This window comes from Mirounga leonina, unplaced genomic scaffold, assembly GCF_011800145.1.
Source record: "Mirounga leonina isolate KUSES-001 unplaced genomic scaffold, KU_Mleo_1.0 Mir_353, whole genome shotgun sequence".
Lineage (NCBI taxonomy): Eukaryota > Metazoa > Chordata > Mammalia > Carnivora > Phocidae > Mirounga > Mirounga leonina.
The window spans coordinates 2,118,767-2,139,308 of record NW_023270699.1 but is presented as its reverse complement, the minus strand read 5'-3'; the positions used below and the strand labels follow the sequence as shown (position 1 = coordinate 2,139,308).

Below are 20,542 nucleotides of genomic sequence, written 5' to 3'. Positions count from 1 at the left end.
TTTGGGATGCAGCAAAGGTGGTCCTAAGAGGGAAGTATATAGTAATACAAGTCTTTCTCAAGATACAGGAAAAGTCTCAAATACACAACCTAACCTTACACCTAAAGGAGCTGGAGAAAGAACAGGAAATAAAGCCTAAACCCAGCAGGAGAAGAGAAATAAAATAGATTAGAGCAGAAAACAGTGAATAAAAACCAAAAGAATAGTAGAACAGATCAACAAAACTAAAAGCTAGTTCTTTGAAAGAATTAATAAGATTGATAAATCCCTGGCCATACTTATCAAAAAGAAAAGAGAAAGGACCCAAATAAATAAAATCATGAATGAAGGAGGAGAGATCACAACCAACACCGAAGAAATACAAACAATTTTAAGAACATATTATGAGCAACTATATCCCAACAAATTAGGCAATCTGGAAGAAATGGATGCATCCCTAGAAACATATAAACTACCAAAACTGAAACAGGAAGAAATAGAAAACCTGAACAGACCCATAACCAGCAAGAAAATTGAAGCAGTAATCAAAAATCTCCCAACAAACAAGAGTCCAGGGCCAGATGGTTTCCCAGGGGAATTCTACCAAATATTTAAAGAAGAATTAATACCTGTTCTTCTGAAGCTGTTTCAAAAAATAGAAATGGAAGGAAAACTCCCAAACTCTTTCTATGAGGCCAGCATTACCTTGATCCCAAAACCAGACAAAGACTCCACCAAAAAGGAGAATTACAGACCAATATCCCTGACAAACATGGATGCAAAAATTCTCACCAAGATACTAGCCAATAGGATCCAACAGTACATTAAAAGGATTATTCACCAAGACCAAGTGGGATTTGTTCCTGGGCTGCAAGAGTGGTTCAACATTTGCAAATCAATCAATGTGATACACTACATTAATAGAAGAAAGGACACGAACCATATGATCCTCTCAATAGATTCAGAAAAAGCATTTGACAAAATACAGCATCCTTTCTTGATTAAAACTCTTCACAGTGTAGGGATAGAGGGAACATACCTCAATATCATAAAAGCCATATATGAAAAGCCCACAGCAAATATCATTCTCACTGGGGAAAAACTGAGAGCTTTCCCCCTAAGGTCAGGAACATGGCAGGGATGTCCACTATCACCACTGCTATTCAACTAGTACTAGAAGTCCTAGCCTCAGCAATCAGACAACAAAAAGAAAGAAAAGGTATCCAAATAGCAAAAAAGAAGTCAAACTCTCATTCTTCACAGATGACATGATACTATATGTGAAAAACCAAAAAGACTCCACCCCCAAATTGCTAGAACTCATATAGGAATTTAGTGAAGTGGCAGGATACAAAATCAATGCACAGAAATCAGTTGCATTTCTATACACTAATGATGAGACAGAAGAAAGAGAAATTAAGGAATTGATCCCATTTACAGTTGCACCAAAAACCATAAGATACCTAGGAATAAATCTAACCAAAAAGACAAAGGATCTATACTCCGAAAACTATAGAATACTCATGAAAGAAATTGAGGCAGACACAAAGAAATGGAAAAATGTTCCATGCTCATGGATTGGAAGAATAAATATTGTCAATATGTCTATGCCACCCAGAACAATCTATACATTCAGTGCAATCCCAATCAAAATACCATCAACATTTTTCACAGAGCTGGAACAAATAATCCTAAAATTTGTATGGAACCAGAAAAGACCCCAAATAGCCAAAGGAAAGTTGAAAAAGAAAATCAAAGCTGGTGGTATCACAATTCCGGACTTCCAGCTCTATTACAAAGCTGTCATCATCAAGACAGTATGGTACTGGCACAAAAACAGACACATAGATCAGTGGAACAGAATAGAAAACCCAGAAATGGACCTTCAACTCTATGGTCAACTAATCTTTGGCAAAGCAGGAAAGAATATCCAATGGAAAAAAGACAGTCTCTTCAACAAATGGTGTTGGTAAAATTGGACAGCCACATGCAGAAGAATGGGAACTGGACCAATTTCTTATACCATACACAAAAATAAACTCAAAATAGATGAAATGTGAGACAGGAATCCATCAAAATCCTAGAAGAGAGCACAGGCAGCAATGTCTTTGACCTTGGCTGCAGCAACTTCTGGCTAGACACGTCTCCAAAGGCAAGGGAAACAAAGGTAAAAATGAAGTATTGGAACTTCATCAAGATAAAAAGCTTTTGCACCACAAAGGAAACAGTCGGCAAAACCAAAAGACAACCGACAGAATGGGAGAAGATATTTGCAAATATTTTATCAGATAAAGGGCTAGTATCTGAGATCCATAAAGAATTTAACAAACTCAACACCCAAGGAACAAATAATCCAATCAAGGAATGGGCAGAAGACATGAACGGACATTTCTCCTAAGAAGATATACAAATGGCCAACAGACACATGAAAAAATGCTCAATATCATTCAGCATCAGGGAAATACAAGTCAAACCTACAATGAGATACCACCTCACACCAGTCAGAATGGCTAAAATTAATAAGCCAGGAAACGACAGATGTTGGTGAGGATGAGGAGAAAGGGGAACCCTCCTACACTTTTGGTGGGATGTCAACTGGTGCAGCCACTCTGGAGAACAGTGTGGAGGTTCCTCAAAAAGTTGAGAATAGAGCTACCCTACGACCCAGCAATTGCACTACTGGGTATTTATACAAAGGATACAAACACAGTGATCTGAAGGGGCACCTGCACCTCAGTGTTTATAGCAGTGATGTCCAAACTATGGAAAGCGCCTAGATGTCCATCGACAGATAAATGGATAAAGAAGATGTGGGGTGTGTGTGTGTGTGTATGTGTGTATATACATACAATGGAGTATTACTCAGCCACCAAAAAATGAAATCTTGCCATTTGCAACGATGTGGATGGAACTAGAGGGTATTATGTTAAGCTAAATAAGTCAATCAGAGAAAGACAGATACCATATGATTTCACGCATATGTAGAATTTAAGAAATAAAACAGGAACATAGGGGAAGGAAAGAAGAGTAAAATACAATAAAAACAGAGAGAGAGAGGGCGCCTGGGTGGCTCAGTTGGTTAAGCGACTGACTTCGGCTCGGGTCATGATCCTGGAGTCCCTGGATCGAGTCCCGCATCGGGCTCCCTGCTCGGCAGGGAGTCTGCTTCTCCCTCTGGCCCTCCCCCCTCTCATGTGCTCTCTCTCATTCTCTCTCTCTCAAATAAATAAATAAAATCTTTAAAAAAAACAAAACAAAACAGAGAGAGAGAGACAAACCATAAGAGACTCTTAACCATAGGAAACAAACTGAGGGTTGCTGGAGGGGGAGGGTGGAAGGGGATGGGGTAACTGGGTGATGGGCATGAAGGAGGGCACATGATGTAACGAGCACTGGGTATTATATAAGACTGATGAATCACTGACCTCTACCTCTGAAACTAATAATACACTGTGTTAATTAATTGAATTTAAATTAAATTAAATTAAATTAAAAACAAATAACCTAGAAGAAAAAGAGCAAAATAAGTCCAAAGCAAGCAGAAGAAAAGGAATAGTAAAAATAAGAGCAAAAATCAATACAAGTGGTAGCAGAAAAATAATAGAGAACATCAATGAAACAGAGCTGGTTCTTTGAGAAATTTTTTGAAAAATCAACACATATCAGGGCATCTGGGCAGTGCAACCAGTTGAATATCCGACTCTTGGTTTCAGCTCAAGTCATGATCCCAGGGTCCTGGGATCGAACTCCATGTTGGGCTCCATGCTCCGTGCTCAGGGGGGAGTCTGCTTGAGATTCTCTCTCCCTCTCCCTCTGCCCTTGCCCCTGCCCCTGCAGCTAATATAATTCTGATACCAAAACCATACAAAGATCATAAAAATAAGGCAAACAAACCAACAAAATCGTATAGGCTGATATACCTCGTGAAAATCCTTAAGAAAATATTAGCAAAAAAATTCAACAATATATGAAAATAATTATACACTGTGGCCAAGTGGAGTTTGTTCAAGGGATTCAAGACTGGTTCAATATTCAAAAATCAATCTGTGTAACCTACCGTGTTAACAGACTAAAGAAGAAAAATCACATGATCATATTGATCAATGCAGAAAAAGCATCTGACAAAATTTAACACACATTCATGATAAAAACTCTCATAAAGATAGGATTAGAAAAGGGCTTTCTAAAATTGATAAAGAAAACTTACAAAAAACCTGCAGCTAACATTATACTTAATATGCAAGAGGTTGCTTTTCCCCTGAGATCAGGAACAAGGCAAGGATGTCCACTCTCATTACTTCTATTCAACATAGTGCTGGAAGTCCTAGGCAGTGCAATAAGGCAAGGCAAGGCAATTTAACAGTCATATAGATCAGGAAGGAAGAGACCAAACTGTTTCTATTTACAGATAACATGATTGTATTTGTAGAAAATCTCAAAGATTCTATAACAAAACAAAACAAAATAAAAACACTTCTAGACCAATAAAGTGAGTTCAGCAAGGTTGTGGGATATAAGATGAACATGCAAAAAATCATTTCTATTTCTATATACTAACAATGCACAAACATGTGGACATCAAAAGTAGAATCACAAAACTATTTACACTTGCTCAAAAAATTAACTGCCTAGGTGTAAGTCTAACAAAACATGTATAGGACTTGTATGCTGAAAACAACAGAACACTGATGAAGGAAATCAATGAAGCTCTAAATAAATGGAGAAACATACCATGTTCATGGATTGCAACACTCAACATAATAATGATGTTAGTTTTCCTCAAATTGGTATATAGGTTTAATGTGATTCCTATCAAAATTATGGCAAGATTTTTTATAAGTAGAATTATTCTAAAATTTATATGGAAAATCAAAGGAATTAGAGTAACAGAAACAATTTTGAAAAAGAAGAATAAAATGGGAGGAGATGGGGGCACCTGGGTGGCTCAGTCAGTTAAGTGTCTGCCTTTGGCTCAGGTCATGATCCCAGGGTCCTGGGATGGAGCCCCACATTGGGCTCCTTGCTCAGTGAGGAGTCTGCTTCTCCCTCTCCCTCTCCCTCTGCTCTCCCCGCTTGGGCTCTCTCTCCCTCTCTGTCAAATAAATAAATAAAACATTTTTTTAAAAAATGGGAGTACATGGTCTACTGGATTTCAAGATTTGTTATATAGTTTTGGTAGTCAAGACTTTGTGGTACTGGTGGATGGATAGACACACAGATCAATGGAACAGAATAGAGAACCCAAAAACAGATCCACACAAATATGCCTGACTGATTTTTAGAATGAATTTTTATTTGTGGTCAGATAAACATATCATAAAATTTACAATTTTTATCATTTGAAAGTTCAAAATGCAGTAGTAATTAGTATATCGTAATGTTGTGGAACCATCACTGTCAATTTCCAGAACTTCTTCATCACCCCAAATGGACACTCGATACCCATTAGCAGTCACCCCCTCCTTCCCCCAGCTCCTGCAAACCACTAATCTGTTTACTGTCTCTATTCATTTGTCTATTCTGGGTATTTCATATAAATGGAACTGTACAATGAGTGGTCTTTTAGGTCTGGCTATTTCAGTTAGCATGATGTTTTTGAGGTTTACCCACATTGTAGCAGGTGTCTGTAATTCATCTTTTTTCATGGCTAAATAATTCTATTGTATGAATAGGCCACATTTGATTTATCCATTCCTCTGTAGATGAACATTTGAGTTGTTTCCACCCTTTAGCTGTTGTGAATAGTGCTGCTATGAACATTTGTGTACAAGTTTTTGTTTGAACATCTCCTTTCAGTTCTTTTGGGGGAATACCTGGGAGTGGAATGCCTGGGTAATACGGTAATTCTTATTGAAGAATTTAGCATATTGGGGCACCTGGCTGACTCAGTCGGTGGAGCATGTGACTCTTGATCTTGGATTTGTGGGTTCGAGCCCCACGTTGGGTGTGGAGATTACTTAAAAATAAAATCTTTAAAGAAAAAAAGAATTTAACTTACAAAGGAACTTACTGAGGAACCACCAAACATTTTCCTCAGTGGGTGCACCATTTTGTATTCCACCAACAATGTAGGAGTATTCCGGTTTCTCCATATCTTCACCAACACATTACTTTCTATTTTTTGATAATAGCCATCCTGGTGGGTGCGAGGTGGTATCTCATTTGGCTTTCATTTGTATTTCTCTAATAATTAGTGATGTTGAGCATCTTTCATGGGCAAACTGAGGCTCAGAAAGGGTCACTCAGCTAGCTGGTGGCTGATACAGCTCTAAAGTCCTGGCAAAGTGTTACCAGGAGACTGAGCCTCCTCTGATGCCCTACCAGCTGGGAAGTCCCCAGCGGGCAGGGCCCAGGCCCCTCCTGCCCTAGTCCCCGAGCTGAGGCCTACATCCCCTGAAGCGCTCCGTACCTCCTAACTGTTGGGAGCCCAGCCCCTTCCGGGGGCCACACATTCTGAAGCCTCCATCTGCGGCAAGGCAGAAAATCACCGAGTTCAGGCTTCTTTGAGGGAGCCAAGGCCAAGCAGCCAAGGAGCAGGCCCCCTCCGGTCCCTGCCCTATAGGCCTGCCCTGATCTCTGGGCATGTCACATGGGAAGCATTTCCCCCTCTTTGTACCTGACATGGCCTGGGCACATGAGCAGTGTCCTGTGTGCTGAGAGTGTGGACCCGGACACTATCCATCCAAGTCCATTTACTCGCAGTGTGACTTTGGTCAAGTTCCTTAGCCTCCCTGTGCCTCAGTCTCCTTATCTGTAGAATGGGATAATAATAACGCTGACCTAGCGGGGCAGTTGTGAGATGCAGTGTAATTGCAAAGTACTCAGAACAGGGCCTGGAGCGTGGTGGGCTAGGCATGTCTGACGTAAAATAACCACGCTGGAGGAAGAGATCCCTTGCAGGTGAGGACAGAGGCTTGGAGATGGCCGACCAAGCAGCAGGCATATTGCTGTGCCCGGTGCCTCGTGGAGGAACTGAGTGAGCTCAGCCCTACAACGGCAGTGGGCGGCTGACGGAGGGCTGGGCCCCTAGCCCTGGCTCCTCTCTGGGTGTCGCAGGCCACCCCCACCATCCCTGGCGGCTCCAGGTCACCTGCAGGAAGGGGCCGCCAGGGAAACCCCCCACATGGTGGAAAGTCCAGAATTCTCCAAGGAGCCTCGTTGCTGATCTCTAAGTGAGAAACTGGGTGGTGCCTGCAGGCCAGGCCGGGCTACTGACCCAGGTGCACCCACAAGGCTTTCATAGCTCGAGAAAAGTGAAGTGAAGACTTGATCTTCTTGGCTATTTTTAATCCCCTGGACCGTTGTCTTGTGGTTAAAGTGTCCCTTGATGAGCAGCCACTGGGGGAAAACTGCCGAGTGTGGAGTGGCGTTGGAGGACAGCTTGGCCCAAAGGAGAGGGACACTGAGCTGCCGGAGAGGTGGCTGCTGGTCACCCTAACACCACAAGCACGAGTCCCCAGCACCCCCGGGGCAACTACGTGGGAACCCTGCAGCTTGCTGGCCCAGCAGGTGCTGTTACATGTCGCACGAAGTGGCTCCGCTCCCTGAGATCTGACCCACATGAGCGAGGGGACGCGGGGTGCTCTAGGGGACCCTAGGTTCAGGAGTGACTTTGACTTCCGCTTTCTTTCAGATGCCACGGTGGATACATAGACACAGAGGGGACGGGGCTTGGCGGGGGCCGCGGGGGTGCTCCCTCTGGGCGTCTGTGGATGGCACAGGGCAGGACAGCCTGGCGCTGCCCCAAGTCCCACTCCTCCATGGCCACCCCCCAGCATTGCAGCCGCTGGGCTCGGAGCCCCAGAGGTGGGCAGCTCGAGGGCCCTGCTCCCAGGTCAGAGGCCCCAGAACATTCCACAGCCGCACCCTTCTGTCCTGACCCTCACTGCTCTCCGGGTCCTCACACGGGTCCCGGCTCTCTGGGTGACAACCCCCACCGCCCGAGCTCAGGCTTGTTCCCGAACACCCCAGAAGCCCTGCCCGGCAGCAATCTCAGCTTGTGTGGGACTGAACTCCCAGGGATCCAGGCCCGGAGAGGGTGAGAAACACACACAGGACTCTGTAGGAGGAGGGGGCCCTCAGCAGCCCCCCACGCCACAGCCCCCACCTCAGTAGAGAACATAGCCACCTAAACTCGTGAGAAATCTTGGCGACACCCCCATGGAATCTGTCTGGGCCCCCCTCCCCCTGCCCAGGCGACCCCTCCCAGCCCAGCACTGCCCAGACCCCAGGCTTCCTGGCACCCACATTCATCTCCAGCCCCATCCAAACCTGACCAGGTTCTTCTTCCAAAGACCTCCCGCAGCTCTGAAGCCTGGCTGCCTGGACGGGCCTTTCCTCTGTGGCCCTTGTCCACACTGGGCCACTATGGGTCCCGCAATCTGCCAGGCCCCTGTCCCCTGCGCTCGCCCACCATAGCCTGGGATGCGGGTCCCTCTTGTGCTGCAACCCCCCTGGGACCGCTTCCCCACTTTCCTACACCATCCTCCAGCCTCTGTCGCCAGCCCCAGGAAGGCTCCTGGGGCGTCCCTCCCCTGGGCTGTGAGCAGGACAGGACAGGAGCTCCTGGGACCCATCCTCAGGGGCATCAGTCCACAGGGTCAGCTGCCTTCTCCAAGCTTTTTTTGAACACACCTGCAGGAAGGGGACGGTAGGGTGCGGCTGGGTCCCCCAGGGTGATGTGCTCATGTTAAAGATGAGGGGGCTGAGTCTCAGAGAGGGAAAGCGATTGGCCCAGCATCACACAGCCTCCGGGCAATGCCCAGCGCTGTGCCCCCTGGCACAGACTCAGTCCTCCATCAGACAAGCACTCCTCCATCTGACCGTCCTACAGCCCAGGCCCAGGGCCCTGAGCAGTGGGGGTGGTCATGCCCATTCCCCACCAGCGGCCCTGCCCCAGTCAGCCCTGTGGTGCCAGCCTGAGGGCCGGAGCCCCTGGGCAGCCCCGTGGGTCTCGGGTGAGGCGGAGGGCACCTGTGATGGCTGTCGCGTCCCATCTGAACAGAACCGCAGTTCTGGAACCGAGAGCCTCCCAGCCCTCTCACAGAGGGGCCGGGCCCTGGTCCCGAAGACTCCTTTACAAAGGAGAGAGACGCCACCAGCTTCCTGGCAGGTGTGGAATTGGGGTGGCTGGGGCCTTGCCTTTACTGGATTACAGAGAAGTTTCCATTTCTGCCCCTCCCTCTGGTCCTGATTGGCTCTGGGGAAACACAGGCTTTGCTCTTTTGGGGCGGGGGGGGGGGTCCTGCTATAATAGAGACTGGGCTCCGGCTGGGCTCAGCCCTGAACAGGTGCTCGCCCAGGTGCACCGCCCAGGTGCTCGGCAGGGTAGGGGCTGCGCAAGGGCCAGGAGGCGGAGATGGCCCAGATGCCCCACAAGTCCAGCGGCACCCCAAGGCCGCGGGACCCCAGGCGGGGAGAGGGGGCTCCCAGCCCCGTGCCCCCGGGCCCCGCGAGGGTGGGTGAGGCCCAGGCAGGGGGGGACGCCATTCTGCGCCGTCTCCTGAGGCTGCACCGCACGGAGATCGCCGTGGCAGTAGATAGCGCCTTCCCGTTGCTGCACGCGCTGGCCGACCACGACGTGGTGCCCGAGGACAAGTTCCAGGTGGGCCCCAACCCAGGCCCCCAGTGCCCCCCAGCCCTCCCCGAGCCCTGCCATCCACCCAGGGGCAGTGTCTGGGAGGACGAGCTCCAGATGGACCCTAGCCGCCCCCACGAGTGGGGGCCAGGGGTGCTGGGATGGGGGCTGCTGGTGTGAAGAGGGGACGGGGCCTGGTCTCCAGGACAAGTTCCTGTCCTCCCCAACGCCCCCTCCTAGCCCTCCGGAAGCTGCCCTCCAAGCCAGGGGCGTGGTCCCCTAAGGTGAGTTCCAGGGGGGCCTCCCTCACCCCCAGCACGCGGGGGCATCCCCACGCCCACCTCAACCCAAGGGCATGGACACGGTGCCCGGCTCTCCTGCAGCACCCTCTGGGGGCGGTGGCAGGAAGTGGGGGTGCTGGGGAGGCAGGAGGCAGGGCCTCCCACTCCCCACTCCTCCTTCAGGAGACTCTGCGTCTGAAGGAGAAGGAAGGCTGCCCGCAGGCCTTCCACGCCCTCCTCTCGTGGCTCCTGACCCAAGACACAGCTGCCATCCTGGGCTTCTGGAAAGTTCTCTTTAAGGACTACAACCTGGAGAGATACGCCCGGCTGCAGCCCATCCTAGACAGCTTCCCCAAAGGTGGGGAGGGCACTGCGGTGGCGGAGGGCTGGGGGCTGGGATCCCACGGGGCTCAGCACCCACCCCCGCTGGGGGCCTGGGGCCGCTGGAGTCAGCCCAGCTGGACTGAAGAGGGAGGGTCGGGGCGTGGTTGGGGGGCCCCTGGACATCACTGAGGACCGTCCTGGCTTCTGCATGCCAAACGGCCGAGGTCTCGCCCACCTTGCCAAGGTGTGGGTTCCAGTCTTGAGGCTTGGCCCCCACTTGCACCCTGCAGATGTGGACCTCAGCCAGCCCCGGAAGGGGAGGAAGCCCCCGCCGGGCCCCAAGGCCCCAGTGCCACTGCCCAGACCACCCACCAAGAGGAAGGCCCTGGAGGAGCCGAGGGCCACCCCGCCGGCGGCACTGTCTCCACGGGGCACCTCCAGCCCAGGTACCTAGTTTGAGGAGCTAGTCGGCCACAGGTTGCCCTGGGGAGCCCGACACCCACTGAGCGCACCCTCCCCACCCTCCCACCCCCCCCCACTCCCCCCACCCCGGCTCCAGAGCACCAGCCGCCTGGCCCGGAGCCAGCCTGGCAGGGACTGCAGAGGTCCCCTCTGGATGCTCAGATGGATGAGCCTAGCTGTCCCTTGTCCCAGGGCCCCGGGAAGCAGGCAGGTGGGTGTTACGTCCTTTTATGGGTGTGGACACCAGAGCATGGTAAAGCGAGGGGACCCTGGGAGTTGGAGAGGCCCCAGTCGGGTGCTCTCCCGCCCCCGCCCTCGGCCGCTGGCTTTGGCCCCAGCGGGGAGACCAGGGCCAGGCTGGTGCGCTCCCCCTGCAGGCCCCCAAGCGAAGGCCAAGCCGCCGAGAAGGCCTCCCGCCGGGAACGGTGGGCCAGGCCCCCAGGCCTCCCAGCTCCTGGGCCGGGGTCAAGGGATCAAGGGCCTGGGCGGGGTGCTGCCCTCTGAGGGCGGCCTGTCCTGGGGGCGGGACCATGCTGGCCTGGCGTCTCCTCCCAAAGCCTCCGCTGGACGGACACACCAGGGGCAGGGGGGAGCGTCTCAGGTCACCCCCCATGTGCCCGGTCCGCGGCCCCCTCCTACAGGCCCGGCTCAGACTGTGCTTCTGCCAGAGTCCTGCTTGGTCCGTCAGCTGGATGACGCTGGGCCCCCGTCTGTCCCCTCCTTGTCCCTGCCCGGGGGACCCCAGAGACCTCCTGTGGTCGCCTGACCTCCGGGCGGCCCTGAACTCGGCCTCCTTCCCAGCACAGCCCAGGGCCAGGTCTGGGGGCCCTGTTCACCCCGCCCGCCGTGTGCAGTGAGCTCCCACATGCACAGCGTGCACCCCACACCGCATCCTCACACCACACACACACACACACACACACACGCACACATATACATACCACACGTACCCATGGCCTCTCTCCGCAGTTTCACATGGGCTGTCTGTCTGTCTGTCTGTGTGTGGAGGGGCTGGGCTCCCTCCAAGGCCTGCCCTGGGCAGAAGGAAATAAAGATCCCACAGCCCAGGCACCTCTCGCTCCCCACTGCCTGCAGAAAAGAGGTGTTCAGGGGTCCTCTTTCCAATTGATGACCCCCCCATCTGAGACTCCCTTCCCCAGGAATTCAGACCATGTCCACTTCGGTCCAGAGAGCCGTGACGGTGTCGTCTGGGGACGTCCCAGGAGCCTGTGGGGCAGTGGAGGGGATTCTCATCCAGCAGGTGTTTGAGTCAGGTAGATGGATGGCACCACCAGAGGGGCTGCGAGGGGGGATGCAGGCCCCCTCGATCCACGTCCCTCCTTTGCACCTGGCGGCCCCAGCGCAGGTGGGACCGTGGCTCTGCTACCTCGGGAGGGGCGGGATGGGCACCGAGGGCTCCCTTCAGGGCTGGGGGACTCCTGGACTTCTGCAGGGCCGGCAGTCCAGGGCCACATCCTGGGTCACCTCTGTGTGCGTTGCTCAGATGGGCCCCATAGAGTCTTGGGCTCACCCCCCACCCCCAGGAGTTTCTCCAGCAGGACAGCCTGCAGCACCTGCCCCGCCCCCACACCACCTCCCTCCCTTCCCTCCGGGCTGGGCACCTGCCGGCGGGGATGCCAAGGACAGCCAGGGCCCGCACTGGCCCTGGGGCCAATGCGGGCCCCGGTCTCACCCCCCAGGGAGGGCCCCGAGGACCCCGCAGTAGTTCGCTATGGCAGTTGTAACTAATGGCCACAAACTGGGCAGCTTAGAACAACAGGAGTTCCAAAATCAAGGTGTTGGCAGGGCCTTGCTCCCTCCGGAGGCTCGAGGCTGGTTGCTGGCAGGCCTTGTGCCCGGCCCCATCACTGCAGCCTCTGCCCCCAAGTCACAGGGTCTCCTCCCTGTGTCTGTCTGTGTCCTCTCCGCTCTTCTTGGGGACACCCGTCATTGGACCCAGTGTCCCTCGGGAGCCCATCTTAACTAATCCTTAACTAATCCCACCTATGAAGACCCTACTCCCCAGTAAGTCTGCACTCTGAGATTCCAGGCAGATGCGAATTTGGTGGACACGCTTCACCCAGCACGGTCCCCGCAGGAGAGCCCTCCTGCGCCCAGGACCCTGGGCGCAGAGCTGCGGGGGGCTGAGTGCAGGGGGGGAGAAGCAGGAGAAAGCTGCAGAGCGCCCAGCCTCTGCACCCACCCCCGACGGCGCCCGGGCCAAGAGTGCAGCTGCGCAGGGCCCAGGCAGTCTCTCCTCCCAGGTGGCTCTAAGAAGTGCCTCCAGGTTGGGGGGGAGTTTTATACTCCCAGCAAGTTCGAAGACCCCAGTGGGGGGAAGAACAAGACCCGCAGCAGCAGCCTGAAGACCCTGGTCCGAGCCAAGGGGACCCAGGCTTCTGCCCCTGTAAGCACCCCACTTGACACCCCTCGCCCAGCACCCACAGAGCTCAGCTGGGGCTGGGCCTGCATGAGGGGGCTCACTCTGGTGACGCCCCTCTCCCCCGCAGCAGGGTGCAGGTGAGCTGAGAACAGGCCAACAGGGCAGGGTGCAGGCCCCTCCTGCCCTCCCCAGCGAGCCCCAGCTGCACCAGGTAATGCCCGGACCACGGGCGGAACTCCTCCCTCCCCACAAACCCGAGGGCGGCCTTCTGCCGCTCTGTCCCTTGGCCAGGCCACTCACTCAGGTGAGGAGGACAGAGGCCTGAGCTCCTGTTCACAGAGTAGAGCTTTTGTTTAATACGATTTTTTCTGATAACACAACTGTAAAAATTCAAGTAAGTCAGAGAAAGTGAGTCCTACCAGGCTTTGAACACCACGGGTCTGGTCGAGGCACCAGCTGCCCCTTGTCTCACCGGGGGCCGGCGGGTGGGGAGGTGGCCCCTGCTGGGAGCCAGGGAGCTGAGCGTCAAGCACGTCCTTGGGCTCCGAGCGCAAGGCAGAACCCATCCCAGATCTGACCGCCCCTCTCCCATGCCAGGCGCGGGCGGGGCCCCAGGCACCCAGGAATGAGCAGGATCCCTGCCTGCCCCCAGGGGCTCCCCCGATGGCAGGATCAGGCGGATTATTACAATGAGTGTGTTCGTTGCTGTGCAGGGCTGCCCAGTCTGCTGGGCTTCTGAAGGAGGTGGCACCCCAGAGGGGACCGTGGCACTGTCAGGCAGGGTTGTGCCGTGGGGCCTAGAGCCTCAGAGACGGAGGGCATCTTGGGGGAGGGCAGCGAGCCGGGGCAGAATTTTAGGCATGGGCCAGCAGGGAGCAGGCAGGGGACTCGGGTGCCCCTGGGGAACGCTGCAGTGGAGCTATTCTGAGGGGCTCTCGGGGAGGGCGCTGCCCCGTCCCGGGATCTTCCAGAGGACGCGTGTGTCTTGCCCGCGTCAGAAGAACGAGGATGAGTGTGCCGTATGCCGGGATGGCGGGGAGCTCATCTGCTGCGACGGCTGCCCCCGGGCCTTCCACCTGGCCTGCCTGTCGCCGCCGCTCCGCGACATTCCCAGGTGAGCCACCCAGGCCGCCCCCCACCTGGCTTCATGGCCACTTCTACCCAGCTGACCCTGAGCACAAAGCTGCCCAGAAGACTCTCTGTTCCACAGAGGGAAGTGGGGCCCACCTGGGAGGGAGGCCTTGGTCCACATCACTGGGCAGTGGGGCTGGGGCCTGGGTCCTCACACCCCGCCTCCCCATGTGGCCGCACTGCCCGCCCCCCGCCCAAGCCTGGCCAGCAGGGCCCCAGAGGGCAGAGAAGCAGGATGAAGGCTCCCGGTGAAGAACGGCCATTCTGTCCCATCTCATCACACCCCCAGCCCAAACTCCCATGAGCAGCTGGTCTCCCCTCTCCAAGCAAGAAGTCAGGCTGAATGGGTGCCCGTCCCTGGCAGGGCACGAGTCCTCCGGAGTCTGCCTCCTGGTGCTCCCTTCCCCCACCCTCCCAGCCCTGCCCTCTCCCACCAGCTCCCGCGGGACGCCGCAGCCGCGGGGAAGAGTCTGGGTGGGAGAAGTGAGCCCCCTTCTACTCTGGCCCTGTCCGTGGCTCCCTGAGTGACCTTGACTAGGCTGCTTGTCTCTGAGCCCCAGATGCTTGTCACTAAAATGAAAGGTTTTGGCCAGGGTCATCACTCAGCTCCAGCGATGGGGCTGCTGTCTTCCTTCCTGCCCTTGACCATGTCCCCTTCTGCTGGGCACCACCCCCCTTGTGGAAACGTGGGCCTGGGGGGTATAAACACCCCAGTTCAGAGAGGTCCCACTGACGGGGCGGGGCCCATGAGAGCCACACACAGGCCACTCCAGGTTAGCAGGTGTCCGGGATTCTCGGGACTCATCAGAGAAGCTCTCAGACAGGACACTGACCAGGCTAGCGAGGGCCACCCCACCAGGGGTAAATTTCCCAGTATCCTGGGCTCTCCTGCTGACTGGCCAAGGCAGCGCCTCCATCGTGGCTCTGCCCACTGTCTTGCCCGGGCCTCAGTTTCCCCATCTGTAAAGGGAAAGGGGTGACTTAGAGGAACCCTCGGGTCTCCCCTGCCCTATGTGTTTGGGAGTCTACTGTCCCTTCTACTCACCTTGCATGCGTCTGGCTGGTGACCACGTGAGCAGCGGGACCTGGAGGTGCTCCAGCTGCCTCCAGGGAAGAGCCCAGCGGGACCTGCCCCGGGCTGAGGAGCCCCGGCCCCAGGAGCCGCCTGTGGAGACCCCGGTACGCACAGGTCCCCTGCAGGGCCCCCTGTCCAGCATCCTGGCTGCTCCTGTAGGTCAGACCGGCCCCAGCCCTAGAACCGTGCGCCCCTCCCCGGCTTGGCTTTCTACACTGGGAAGTGGCCTTTACAATGGCCCGGTTTCTCAGGGCTGACTGGGGGGCCTCAGCTCTGTTGGTCCAGCACAGGGGATGCACTTTGGCTGCTGAGAACATTCTCTAAAAATGTTTTAAGCATTCCGTTGCAGCAAAGACATGAGTGGTACAACCCATGCCCGGGTATATACTGAGTGATCACTGACAGCCCGTGAGGGCCACAGACACCCAGTCTTAAGTGGGGAAAGGCTCAAGGACCTTGCTGAGCCAGGAACTGTACCCAAACCTTTCCAACCCAGTGTGGGGTTCCCCCCACACCAGCCCCCCGGATTGGCAGGGTCCTGGCGATCGCTGACTCCCTGGGTGGTGCTGTGCAGGTCCCCTGTGGCCTCTCCAAGCACTGACCCTCTGGTTCCAGGTCCTTCTGGGACTGAGGTTGGCAGGAGAAGAGGCGAAGGGACTGTCCAAGGAGCCCCCAGCTGGGATAGATGCTGCTGTCCCCTACAAGCACCTGCTGGCCCCACCTTCGGCAGCCCCCTTGCCAGTGCTGGACCCCTCAGCCCTGCGCCCGCTACTGTGTGTGGGCCCTGAGGGGCAGCAGGTGAGGGGTGTGGGGGTTGGGGTGGCTGTCTGTGGGGGTTGGGGGGGTGGGTGCTCAGGGTCTGCGGAGCAGCCAGATGGAGCTCTGACGTGCAGGGGGACACGGGGTAGTAGTCAGACGGGGGGTTGGGGTCAGGGCTGAGGGAGGCCTTTGCCAAGAGCAGCCAGACTGGCCGTGGAGAGGGCAGCCCAGGGGCGCCCAGAATAAGGGCGGAGCGCTGTGAAGAGCTGGGGCAGGGGAAGCAAACTTGCCGAGGGATTCCAGCACCAGTGAGATTCTGTCCCTGATTCTGAAACCCCTCCCCGCCAGGCACCACAATAAGGGGGATGGCCCATCCCCCACACCCTCCCGCCTCTCCTGGGGGGGGGGCGGTTCTGGGGTCCCCCTGACCAGCCCTAAAGGGGGTCCGGGCCCACCAAGGCGGAGCGAGGTCTCTCAGGGCTGCAGTCCAAAGGCGCCGGTGTCCCTGAGCTCCCAGGGGCCGGGGTGCGCGCCTCTCCCCGCCGCAGTCACGGCCCTGCCCCCCTCCAGGGCCCGGCGGCCGCGCGGTGCGGCGTGTGCGGGGACGGCACGGACGCGCTGCGGTGCGTGCACTGCGCCGCCGCCTTCCACTGGCGCTGCCACTTTCCCGGGGGCGCCGCCCGGCCAGGGTGAGTGCGGCGGCTGGGGCGCCGGGCCGGGGAGGGACACCGGGGCCCCCGGCGCGCCCCCCCCCCCCGCCCACACACACGACACCCTCGTCCGCTGTGCGCAGGGCGGTCCCGCGCTGCCGATCCTGCTCCGGAGATGCCGCCCCGGCCCCCGAGGAGGGGGCCCCCGCCCCGAACCCCGCCCGCGCTGCGCCGGGGCCTGCCAAGGTCAGTGCTACCCGGGGAGGCGCGGACCCCTCGGGGTTGGGGGGCCAGCACACCTCCAGGTCCCCTCCAGGCGCCAGCTTCGCGGGTGTGCACCAATGAACCCCTTGTTCGTTGTTTTTATACAATACAGTTGTTCAAATAGACTCCTTTTTGATAACATCTGTTTGAAAGGGAAACCCGCTAAGCAATAGTGGAATGAGATGCCAGTTGGATGCATCTGTTTCACGATGACCGAGCCCAGCCCCAAGTCCCCCCTCTCCCAGCCCCTGGGGTCATGTATCCCCCCGTGGGGTGGGGGTGAGGCGGAAGCAGCAAGGAGGCTCCACACCTGGGATGAGCAAGCATACTGGACTGCCCGGTGTGACCCGGCTCTGTACTGGGCTCCTAGTCCTCCAGCAGTGGCCGGCTGGGACCCTCTCCGGCCCCATCCTGCAGCCAGCCGGAGCCCTTGGGGAGAACAAGCTGTCTGTGGTCATTACTCTGCCTTCCTGCTCAGCCGCAGTGGTCCTGGGAACCTGGGGGGTGGGAGTCCTGGGCGCTCCTACAGGAGCCTCGCGGTGGTACATCTCCCGCAGCAGGGGCCTTCCTGACCATGTCCCTGCCCCCAGGACAACCTCTGAGGGCCCTGGGGGAGGTGATAAGTCCTACCCCCATCTGTGGCCCACCCTCCTTCGCAGCTGCTTCCCAGCTGCACCCGTACTCCCCCGAACACGCTGCGTGGGTACCAGGCCAGCCCAGGCACTGGGGGCCGAGGCCCTGCCCACGAGGGGGCTCGCTCAGTGCAACCCCGGGGCTTGGCCCGGCCCACACCCGCCTGCGTGCAGTGTGCAGATTGGCCTGGAAGCCTCCCATCATCCCTACCCTTCTGCACTGAGTGTGCGCAAGCCCCCTCGGGGAGGGGGGGCACCTCCACCCCCGCCAGGGGGGGGGTCCTGCCCTCCAGAAGATGCTTCCTCATTGACACCTGGGGTCTTTGCTTTTAAAGGACCTTGTTCTTGTGATGTAAAATGTAATGACCTTGGAGAGTGACTTGTCCCAGCCCCCTTGACCCCTCCCCTAGCCCCACCTTTCCCAGGTGCAGACACAAGAATGTGGGTGTGGCCCCGGATCTTTTCCGCGGGGCCCCTGCACACCCTGGAGGCTGTGCTCCTCCTTCCCGCCCTGGAGCTGCTGCTGCCCCCGGGCCGGTGTTGATGAACTGAGACTTGGCTATTTTGAGCCAGAACCTGGCAGTATCCTGGGTGGTTCACCCCTTGCCCAGGGGCACCGTGGGCCCTGGCAGCCTTTGTTGGATGGTTGAATGGCTGGCATTGGACCAGGAACTTTCCTCTCTGGGCCTCAGTTTCCCCATCCATGACAGGGTCCCTGCTAGCTGGTTCTCTTAAGTTGCCTGGCTTTCCCCAGAAGGAGGCGTGTAGCATGCGGAGGCCGGCAGACCCGGGGGCCTTGGGGAACCAGCTTCCAGCAGGGCCAGCACCCTGGCCGGCAGCCCCGAAGCTCGCTCATGCCCACCCTGCCTGTGCCCACCACCCTGGGAGGAGCCGGGTGTTAGAATTCAGATCCTGGGGCCCTGGGCGGGGCAGCACCCCCACTGCCCTGGCATGAGCCTCTGCCCCCAGGCCCCTGTTGCCTCTGCAGGGAGTCCTGCTTTGTTTCGGCCGTCCCTAGCAGGGGTGCGGAAGTCAGGCTGACCTCCCTTTCCTGGGCTCCAGGCAGGAGACGGTTCTGCTGGTCACGAGCCGGTTCTGCACAGGGATGACCTGGAGTCCCTGCTAAGCGAGGTAATGCATCACCCCGCAGGCCTTCCACCAGCCCCTCCTCCTCCAGGCTGGTCTCCAGGCTGGGCTTCCACCAGCCCCTCCTCCTCCATGCTGGCCTCCAGGTTGGGCTTCCACCAGCCCCTCCTCCTCCAGGCTGGGCTTCCACCAGCCCCTCCTCCAGGCACCCAAGCCTCGGGGCGGCTGGGAGATCCCTGTCTCTGGGTGCACTGAGCACCACAGGCCTATGCTGGCCCCTCCCCGCACATGCGGGAGCCCTGAGCACACAAAGGAACCCAAAGGGGGCCCTGAGCCCTTCCTGCATCTAGCCCTGTCCGGAGGTCCTAAACCCCCCGGGACCATGGGCTGCAGAACCTCAGCACCAGCACTGTGGAAGCCTGATGTCCCCGAGGGGTGGGGTGGGCAGCCCGGAACCTCTCAGTGGACCACCTTCAGTGGGCCTCTCATGGCCCCCTATCAACCCAGGCCTCTCTGCCCTAAGATGAACAGCTACAGTCACTGGGAAGAAAATGGGGCTTTTAGAGATTCCGTCTTCTTTTGACAGGAGGTCAGACTCCTCCAGCCATACCCAGAGCCAGGCGGCCCACATGTGTCCTCCTTGGGACATGGGGCCCTGCCCTGTGCGGCGGGCTGGGCACAGGGGGGTCCCACACAGTGCAGGTGTCTTTGTGGGGGAGCCCAGACCCCATAGCTCTGGCTGGGGTGGCCGCCTGAGACCGTTGGAGAGAGGGGCAGACTCACCAGCCCCTTCTGGTGCGGTCACCCCACTCTGCTGGAATATTGGGCCTCCTCATGACCCCTCCATCCTGGGGGAGCGTCAGGCCCCTGAGCACAGTGAGGGAGAGAGCCCCAGAAGAAGAAGGAGGCAAAACAGCCGCAGTGGCCACGCCCTGTGCTTACAGGACGCTATGACGGAGCACTGGATGAGGAACCCTCCCTCGACTGACATGTCTTGTGCCTCGGGCCTCAGTTTCCCTACCTCTGAGTAGGAGGGTGACCCTGGAGGCCAGGGTGTACACACCTGTCCCCTGGGGCTCTGGCAGGTCCCCGAGGCCTCTGCTCTGCTGTCTTGCAGCCCTCCTTTGACGGCATCCTGCAGTGGGCCATCCAGAGCATGTCCCGCCCGCTGGCCGAGGCGCCCACCTTCCCCTCCTGATCCAGGATGGCTGGGGTCTGCGGGGCAGCACTGGGGGAGGGGAGGCCCCAGGAGACGCGGCCTCAGCTGAGCGCGGACCCCCTCTCCCATCTCCGAATCAAGAGATGCCAGTGAGCTCCCACTTGTGCTCATGGTGGCCTGCTCTGAGAAGGACCAGCAGGACACCCCCCCCACCCCGGGAAGCCAGGTTAGGACCAAGAAAAACGGAAAGGTCCCCGCGTTATCCACACTCGGCTTGTAGCCTGCTTGTCTTCGTGGACACACGAGGCATTGCGTGTACTCAAATAAAAGCCACTCCTGTGGGGGTTTGACATGCTCTCCAGTGGGCTGTGGGTCCCTGCATTTCCGGTGCCCAAAGTGTAGGCCATGCTGGTGGGAAGGGAGAGGCCCACGCGCAGGAATGGCCCCGAGAAGTGGACGGCGCGCTCCTTTCTCTGCTGGCTCCCCTCCGCCCCCATGAGATGCAAGCCCGAGGTCTGGGCCCGCCCACCTCTGCTGCCCCCTTGTGCCCCCATGGCCTCCGTCCCTCCCAGAGCCTCCAGGGCTGAGAGCTTCCTTCCCTCGGTGCTCCACGTCCCACACGTCTGCCCCAGCGCCACCTCCTTGTTCAGTGAGACATTTATCCAAGAAATGATCTCCCCTATCGTGCATATTTGTCCAGGCACGGGGGTCCGAGAGGGATATTCCAGCTGAAGGGACAGATCGTGCGCGCAAGAGGCAGGTGACCACTGTGAGGCATGA

General features: G+C 56.8%; 1 protein-coding gene across 1 annotated transcript; it reads left to right on the top strand.

Annotated features, from left to right (window-relative positions):
• Window positions 1–9,337: 9,337 nt before the first annotated feature.
• AIRE (autoimmune regulator) lies at window positions 9,338–19,801 on the top strand. Its single transcript, XM_035029973.1, has 13 exons — window positions 9,338–9,583; window positions 10,021–10,195; window positions 10,452–10,607; window positions 11,784–11,897; window positions 12,888–13,030; window positions 13,137–13,217; window positions 14,005–14,120; window positions 15,217–15,316; window positions 15,828–16,010; window positions 16,542–16,660; window positions 16,765–16,867; window positions 18,580–18,648; window positions 19,721–19,801. Exons 1-13 carry the CDS (start codon window positions 9,338–9,340, stop codon window positions 19,799–19,801), a joined length of 1,686 nt encoding a protein of 561 aa, XP_034885864.1.
• The last annotated feature ends 741 nt before the right edge of the window (window positions 19,802–20,542 follow it).

What these genes read in the sequence shown, in the direction of transcription:
- AIRE (XM_035029973.1), top strand. Translation starts at nt 9,338, where the DNA reads ATGGCCCAGATGCCCCACAAGTCCAGCGGCACCCCAAGGCCGCGGGAC. An exon ending in GCGAGCCCCAGCTGCACCAG is followed by an intron (nt 13,218 to 14,004) that starts GTAATGCCCGGA and finishes TGCCCGCGTCAG; the next exon opens with AAGAACGAGGATGAGTGTGC. An exon ending in CTGCGCCGGGGCCTGCCAAG is followed by an intron (nt 16,868 to 18,579) that starts GTCAGTGCTACC and finishes CCTGGGCTCCAG; the next exon opens with GCAGGAGACGGTTCTGCTGG.